Below are 8845 nucleotides of genomic sequence, written 5' to 3' on the forward strand. Positions count from 1 at the left end.
TCACGCAAATTGGTACACAGTCTCTCTACAGCCATTCAACGAAACGGGTCTTTCAGATTTCTCAGACTCCATCCTGATTGGTTAAGATTGGCTTCCAAAGTTCACAGGAGTGCTCAGTTTCAAACAAAATGCTGCAAATCATGAACACATCGCGTGATTTCCGTGAAATTGTGCACGCACATTCCCACTAGGCCGAGGACGAAATGCCACATGAACAATTTCAACTCAGCCTCAAGGTGGCGCTATAACTGGCCGAAAAGTGTTTTTACCTCTAACTGCACGGATCTGTGGATAACTTTGTATGCCAACTCCCTAGAGGCCAAGGAAAAACCTTTGTCTGGAATTTTTCACATCTGCTCTTTATAGCGCCACCAGGAGGCCAACATATGTAAAACACATTTTCTATTATTACTCCTTCAGATTTTATCCAAATTTCACGCAAATCGGTACACATGATCTCCATAGTCATGTGATCAAGACAGTTCTTTTTTATTTCTCATATTCCATCCTGATTGGCCACGATTGCCTCCTACAGTTTTCAGGAGTAGCCCGCTTTGTACAAATCGCCACAACTCCTCAACGCAGCGTCCGATCGCGATGAAACTGTGCACGCATATTCCCACTAGGCTGAGGAAGAAATCCTGGTGGAGACCTGTGCCCAGAAGGGCACTTTTTCTAGTTCACCCTGATATTGTGGTAACAGCAACCGATGTATTGTCCAAATTTCAATCTGAACAAGTCAGTCTTTTATCCGTGTTACGGAGTTACACATATACAGTATATAGTTTCACTAGTCCGTCTCCCCTTCATCTTACAGTTACTTGTGTCAGTTTGATGAACGGAACCTGTGGTAAGTGTTATAACAACTCCACATCTGGTTAAGTCATAGCTAGATAAATACTGGAGCAGATATACTATTGTTGGAAGTAATAATACAAGAGTCTCATTATGCCAGATAAGGGATATCTCCAATGATCCAAGACATTATTTATTAAGAGGTTTCTGTTTTTCCATTTCCCATGATTGGCTACATCTTATAACTTCTCAAGAATGTACACATGTCTAGACCATCAGGACTCTGAGTGCAGACATGGTGAATGCAGAACCACTATGTGACGGAATAGCAGTTCATAGGCTATTTCAATAGGCTTCTTTCTCTGGTCAGAACATTTGGTCAAGGTGCCATTGGCCAGTGAGCCCCTGCCCCATTATCCCTTGTTCTTGGGGGAGGGTCCTGTCAGGCTAATTTGGGAAGGTCAGTCAGATAGCATACACAGAGTAAACATGACTCCCCAGGAGAAAACCTATTTTGAGATTTGCCATCACACTTTTTGACAGGAGCATGTCTTCATTGGCATTGTTGGAGTCATTGGTGTCATGATGTATGCTGCTGCTTCTGACATCAGAAGATCAGTGATGATGACTGTGGTCACCACAATTCTTTATTGATACATTCACATTCACATTCACACACTGGTAGGTAGCATGTGGGACTACTAATCTATTGGACTAAATCATCACACTTATAGGTGTTTGTCAGTACTTCAGCAATGTAATAATGAAGAAACTTAACTATATCATATTATGTGATAAATAATATAGAATTTTGTATCCTTTTTTCCAGTAACAGCAACAACAGAGTTCGATCTTTGATTGATTGATTGAAATATTTATTAACAGTTTGTAGAATTTACAGTACATTTTAAGCACAAACTCAATACAAAGACTGTCAACTGTGAGTGGACGACCCAATTAAGCATTACACTTGTTTACAACAGGGTCCACATTGTTCAATTCATCAAAACATTTAAAGACATACAAACATTTAGAGACATACAAATAGACATTTCTATGTAGCTAAAGAACAGAACAGGAATTCATCATCTAAGGTAAGTCATGAAAATAAAGAATCTTCTTTAACTCTCAATAAATCTTCGTAGTGTTTATCTTATTTTGGTCAACAAAACTATTTATACTGCAGCCCCAGGTTATCAACCTGTGTGAATTCCTCTTCTAGCCTTTTTTCCTTTGTATGTGTACATATATGTTTAGAAAGGGGAGTCCCTTGCAGCCTTGACTATTTGATGTCACAGCCTTGTTCTTCTGAGCTGAAAAAGACTGAAGGAAATGGGCAAATGGGAAGGAAATGGGCAAGAGTGAGTATGTCCAGCTGTTCAGCTACTCTATTGTCATTGATGTGTCAAGTCCACTGTTTGAACTTTGAAACCAGTTTACAGTCATTTGAATTGATAGCAAGTTACTAGGATTGCAGTTTGTGGACAAACCATCAATGATGTGCTAAAGTGAGCTGCATGAGGAGAGCTTCAGGCCTCACTGTCGGATTGCCTGACATGATGTTGAGTGATAATGAAATGAAAAAGTTGTGCATTTGTTATAAAACAGCTAGCACATATTATGCATGCCAGACCTGACAAAAACGAGGGCTTGAGCCATCCTTGTAAAAAACAATATACCGGTAGCTTACCTGAGCTGTGTAGTTTGCTGTGACTGGTCTATATTTGTTGGGACACATAGGTCTATTTCTGGGGACATATACAGTACAAACCAACCCTGTTCTAGACGGCTGGTCCCTTGGGTACCACACCATAAAAATGTTTTTCTTCAATAGTCAAATGCATTTTATGTAAAATGAACATCTGGTGCTGTCTTACACACATATTGTTTTTTGTTTGTATGTATTGAGGCAGCAGCTTTTTCCTAATTAAGGCATTATATATTTTTTTACTTACTTGAATTTTAGCTGTATGCTTTTTATTTCTAGCAACAGTTTTGGAACATACGGAAAGGAGCGCACACCAGTAGTGGCGAGGTGCTGACCACAGGAGACAAAACTTTGACATGAGAAAAGAGGCCGCACAGCTCGTAGTCGTGATGCTATGAACTTTTTAATAAACCAACGTTTCGGCAAGCAGGTTGCCTTCTTCACGTTTTGGGAAATATTATTTTGACAACTTTAATTCAAAGTGCATACCGGTAGCTGAAGTACCTGCAGGCATTTGAAATTTGAAAGGCATTTGGATCACAATATTTTCTTTGTTGTCAAAACTTATAATAAATTGCCTAGCTTTAATTTAGTTTGGTCTTATCTTTCTGAGAGGTAGTTCCCTGTTAAATTAATACATTCTGTTTTCTCCCTACTAACCTAAATGTGGCTTGCCTCAAGGCTCTATTTGGGTCCCATTCTATGTACTGTATAGGTATACTGTGTGTAGGGGCGTCTGGATGTCTGCTAGAACTATAGCAACAAAAGGAACTGGCATTTGCCAAAGTTATGGAATGACCTACTATTTATACTGCGTACAGTTACTTTATTATGGCTTATTTTATTTTACATGTCAGCTGAAAACACACCTGTTTTCCAGGTCCTCCACACAAACTATGTACTTCCAGTTTCCACACACAGTGTTGCAAATTGCAATTATAGCACACAGGGAAACACAATTCTAAACTAGTAGGCTATTCTGTTGCAACAATTGCCACATCACAGAACTAGTAATACAATCTGTATTTAAACTGTGCACAAAAATCTGACAATACACTTAGTGCACTGTCTGTCTGTCTCCATCATTCAATGACAAGCGGCGCTGAACTGCAATGTTATTCCGCCCTCTTGTGGTGCATGAGTATACACACAAATGAGGTAAAAAGCTTTTGCTACATTTCAGTTGATAAACCGGCTAATAACATAATGGAGCCGTTGTCTGGGGGGGCTTTAAGCAAAGTATCAGATCAGAATGTTAATCTTCACTTATTACCATCTCTACTGTGTCACACTACTGAAGGGTAAGTGAGTTATCTATAGCTCTACAGAACATTCTCATAGTAATCTTCATTGCTGAATATAAAGAGTAGGTAAGGGTCTCGTCTCTCCTACTCTTTAGTAAACAGAAAATGCATTTTCAGGTCCGAATACCAATCAGGCGAGGCGAGACCTCACATAGGATGCAGGATCAATTAAGTGAAATTGAAAGTGATGACACAAAGAAACGATCAGACAAATTTGGAACTGAGAACTATAGAATGTATAATCTTATTGATTGATTGAAGTATTTAGCAGAATTACAGTACATTACAAGCACAACTCAACGCAAAAACTGTTAACTGTGGACGACACCATAAGCATTACACTTATGAGTAGGCTACACTCACCTGATTGACAGAAAATGGCAATTATGGAATTATTTTGGTAAAGAATTACTTTATTGAATCAATGCTCAGAAAATTGCAACCCACCTGAAAATGTACTATTAGTGAAACTAACTATTACTATCAGTAAAACTTAAGCTTTTTGTTTTAATCAAAACATATCACTTGTGCTACCTTTAATATAATTGTGTAAAACATATATTACATTAGATCTGGTAAAGTGTAATTTAGACAGCTATGCTGAAATACTTTGTAGAAAGAAACACAATACTGCAGGTCACTCATTCTTTCATTAGTCACTTTTAATTAAGAATAAAAAAGTCTGCACACAATTTACTGCTCCCAGTTGTATCTTTACTTGAAAAAGTGAAACTTTTAATTTTTCACATGCATCTATGCATGAATTGTTTATGCATTAACTGTACACAGCAGATAATCCCATATAAGTGTATATAAAAGAAAAGCCAATTAGCAGTTTAAGATTACTGTATGTATTCACATTACGGAGTGAAATATCAGCAGAAAATTACCTATATAAAGCATGTCATACATGGATCACTAATCACTTCTTTAAATCTACATGTAGAAAGCGGAAAATGATATTAATAGAAAATGCTTCCAGCTTTTGTAAAACATTTAATAATGGACATAATTTACAATTTTTTATTTCTTTTATCATCTTTTCTTATAGAGACAAGGCTTCAACTCCAATCTGGACTTCTTTATATTTTCTGGAGCATCTCCTGTCTTCACCAACTCAAAGGTATAGAAGTGGGTGTTCTCTGTATCCTAAAGAAAATAAAAATAGATTAAGCAACAGCAAAAATACAACCACAGACAATACAATTACCATTCCATGCAATGAGTGTTTGGTGTCCTGTATCAGTACTTGCCTTGGACACCGACTTGAAACCAAAATGTCCCAACTCATTCAAGAAACCTCTCACATTGTCAAATCTGCTTGCCACTTCTGCTATTTTCAGGGTACCCCTACAACATTTGTGTAGAAAAGTTATTCAGATGTACAGTATATGCACACAAACTAAATGGTATTCTTGCATTAAATTAGCCAAACATATTTTACCCCATCACCAAGATACGATTGGCCTCTGCTAAAAAATCACACAGGTTGGTTCCCATAAGAGAAAGGCAGAACACAGCAATATCCACAGTCTTGTCTTTAAGAGGGACCTGTACAGGGAGAGAGAGTTAAGTTTTATTTTAACAGAGACAGTGTGCAGTAGTTATTAAGCAGAATCATACATCGGTCAACATACTCACTTTGGCCATGTCACAGACAGTTACAAGGTCACAAATGGGCACCAAGTCAAAGCTATGCACTTTGTTTTTCACACTGCGTGCAATCTTACAGTCACCACAACCAAAGTCAGCAACCACCTGAGAGGGAGACCTGAGAAAAAAACACCACATGTAAGCAAAGACAGGACCAGAGTATGGAATCTGTAGCATTGTACCACATTATTTATTAAAGAATGCTGCAATATGTCTCACTTTTGCAGAATGAATGAGATGATAACATCCACAGGATTAGATGGCCATCTCTGGACTTGGTTAGTGAAGCCGCGGTGGTAGACCCCAAATGCTGCAGGGTCCTGTTGGAACATGCGCTTCGCCTCACCACTAGACGTTGTATACAGAACCTCATTAATGTAACGGAAACGAGCTGCTTCCAAACGCTGCTCCATCCGGGCTCTGAGGGATGTAGAGTGGTCAACTTGATTCTCCTTGACATCTTCCTTTGCGTGCGTCGCCTCTTTCTCATCCTTTTGTTCTGAAGGATTTTCTTCTTTGTCTGGTCCATGGCCCTGGAGCAGTCTCCGTAACTTCTGTCTTTTGAAGACCTGCTCTTTGCTCAACTCCAGTTTCATTCTTTTGCTGGGTGAAGCTTGTTGTTCATCTTCAATCCCCCCTTGACGTTCACCTGCTTCATGTTTCGAGTCTTGCACTGAGGATTTCTTTGCATCAATTCCTCGTTTCAACTTTTCCACTGAAATCATGCCCTGCTTATCTTCTCTGGGTGTTTTTGTGTCTTTTGTGGAAGGCAAGACCTTTTCTATACATTTCCTTTTTTGTGGTTTGGGCTTTGTTTTCTTTTGTTGGACTGATGTTTTCTCATTGCTGTTGCTAGCCGGGTTCACTTTTTGTTGTTCCTCTGGGTCGTGTTGCCCTGGAATAACTGCTTGAATTGATTCTTGTTCAGTGTTATCGGAGCGGAATTTATTTTTACATTTCTTTTTGTTCTTCATCTTGTTTTTCCAATGCTTTCTGCTTAGTTGATCTGCATTCCGTCCTTCCATTTGGACAGCTGCTTTCATTTCTTTACTTTTGCCTATAACTTCATCTGTGTTCTTGGCCTCTGAAATAGAGTGTTTCATAACATGTTAATGACTGTATGTTTCTCACAATACTTTGTATTTGTTTCTTTCTCTTGGCTTATGAACAGATCAATTCTGTGTTATCATCACTGCACTGCTCTCATAAAGGGACATCTTTCATTGAACTCTTTGAGGATCCCAGATTAAATTAGTTTCATTTTAGGGGTCGATGTGATAATGACATTGAACTTTTTAATTACTCACCAGATTTGCTGTTCTTTTTTGACTTTTTAGAACCAGTTTTCTTCTCCTGAGCACCCAAATCATTATTTCCTCCATCTTCAGTTGACAGATCAGGTTTTTTCCCTCTTTTGCTTCTTTTCTTCTTTCTCTTAGTCTTAGTCTTAGCACATGGCACATCACTGTCACTGCCGTCCTCAGCGTCCTGAGGGGCATCACTTCTCCAGTCTGGTACTGATCCTAGTGCCTCGAGGGTCCGTATCAGGCAGTGACGTAGAGTCTTCTTACCAACTCCCCTAGACTGTTCAGATGAGCATAAGATTGAATACCCCCAAATAACAAGCATTTAAATTGTAAATAACATATTACTTATGAATATTCAATTATACCTTAATATTTGTGATGTTATTATCAGACTTCTGAGTGATACTGAGAACAGCATTACTCAGCGCTTGAGCATCTGGTTCATCATTCCACTCTTTATCCTCAAGAAACATATTTCCCCAGTACCTGAAATGAACGTACAGTAACGCGTTACCAGTTTTGTAACTGTATTATAGACAGTATCTGATAGAAAACTATTCAAGACAGTCCGCATTCCGCAAGACTGCTGCTGGCTACAACAGAACCTCAACTAGCCTTACAAGCAGAACCCAATGCTACTGAAGTTTCTGACATTTTTCAGAAAAGCTTTACGGAGGGTTCCGAGAGGGGATAAATCTCAACCTACCTGACTTGCCAACCTGGCGAACGCTATAACTACACACGGCTAACGCTAGTTATTCCAGTTATTCCAGACTTTATTCAGCTTTCGTTGTACATATATATTTGTTTTTAGCAGAACCAATGTTCATGTTGCTAGATCGCGTTACATTACTTTAATTTCTCGCTCAAGCCACGTTGGTTCACACCAGGCAGTTTCACAGTACACAGCGACCAAAACAGGAAATGCATTGCAAACATGCTGCCTTCCGTAGCGCATGTGAATGACGCAGTACAGTGATGGTTCATGGGACACCGAGTTTATTATTCGGACGTGAGTCATGCAGTAAAGTTCAGACTTTACCATAATCACAAGCTTCTGTGAATGTGATTATGGTCACCACCACCAGGCACAATAATAGTATTCTGATATTATTGTAATAATTAATAAAGATGATCGGTATACTGCAATAATTACTAGCATTATTATTATATTATTATATTATTATTTTTTATTAATGTTACCGTTGCTTACATCGTCCTCTGTAATGCCAAAAAATCATATAAAAATGTAGCCCTGAAACATGACTGCCATGATGATTATCATGACGTAACTGCACCCTGTTTTTTGCGCTCGCTACATTTACAACTTTTACGTATATATAAACATTCGGAATTCAAATATAAAGTACTCACAATTTGTCCCACGGGTGTTAGTTAGTTGCTGCTCCAGCAATTAGAATTGCTGCATCCCGCGTTGTTTAATAAAAAGCATTTTTATCCGAGCGCCCCGGCTACTTTTTTCAAACGGGGTTCGTTTGGGAAATCCACAGTTGCACACCGGGAGCGCACTCGCCTATTAGTCTGTATTGGCAGGGCGGTCAGCGTACCTATATCGAACACACCGAGTGCCACCCTCCTCCCGACCGATAGGGGCGCGTAGTTGAAAGCCAATGGCAAAATAACAGCTCGGATAAAAATGCTTTTTATTAAACAACGCGGGATGCAGCAATTCTAATCGCTGGGGCAGCAACTAACTAACACCCGTGGGACAAATTGTGAGTACTTTATATTTGAATTCCGAATGTTTATATATACGTAAAAGTTGTAAATGTAGCGAGCGCAAAAAACAGGGTGCAGTTAAGCCTTGACTCTCGTATGAATACGAGAGTGGGAGAGGGCTAATAAAAATGTAGCCTGGGGGAGTGCATACTTTGCAGTTTATTGCTGTCTGATAGAGGGCGCTACATACATATGCTGTGTATAGTATGGATCCCACAGCTCGAAGGTAGGATTGGTCGCGCTCTGAAGCCTCTGATTGGCTAGTTGGTTGTTAGGGAACTGTGTTTTTCATCATGTTTTTATTTTGTATTATTTTAGTCTGTAATCTATAGATTTTG

At 39.0% G+C, this 8845-nt stretch overlaps 1 protein-coding gene across 1 annotated transcript; it reads right to left on the reverse strand.

Annotated features, from left to right (window-relative positions):
* Positions 1 to 4783: 4783 nt before the first annotated feature.
* rrp8 (ribosomal RNA processing 8) lies at positions 4784 to 7642 on the reverse strand. The gene is made up of 8 exons (XM_083772912.1): positions 7474 to 7642; positions 7133 to 7253; positions 6768 to 7044; positions 5680 to 6544; positions 5449 to 5578; positions 5252 to 5358; positions 5061 to 5157; positions 4784 to 4956 (listed from the first exon to the last, which is right to left on the reverse strand). Exons 2-8 carry the CDS (start codon positions 7238 to 7240, stop codon positions 4843 to 4845), a joined length of 1698 nt encoding a protein of 565 aa, XP_083629038.1. The 5' UTR covers positions 7241 to 7253; positions 7474 to 7642; the 3' UTR covers positions 4784 to 4842.
* Positions 7643 to 8845: the final 1203 nt, after the last annotated feature.

The sequence above is a fragment of the Protomyctophum parallelum genome (genome assembly GCF_964188405.1).
Source record: "Protomyctophum parallelum genome assembly, chromosome: 9".
Lineage (NCBI taxonomy): Eukaryota > Metazoa > Chordata > Actinopteri > Myctophiformes > Myctophidae > Protomyctophum > Protomyctophum parallelum.

Bases quoted from the DNA above. Each gene is read 5' to 3' on its own strand.
- rrp8 (XM_083772912.1), bottom strand. From the start codon at position 7,240: ATGTTTCTTGAGGATAAAGAGTGGAATGATGAACCAGATGCTCAAGCG. The intron at 6,545-6,767 runs GTGAGTAATTAA...ACTCTATTTCAG, and splicing joins AAAAAAGAACAGCAAATCTG to AGGCCAAGAACACAGATGAA. The intron at 5,359-5,448 runs GTGAGTATGTTG...CTCCCTGTACAG, and splicing joins CTGTCTGTGACATGGCCAAA to GTCCCTCTTAAAGACAAGAC.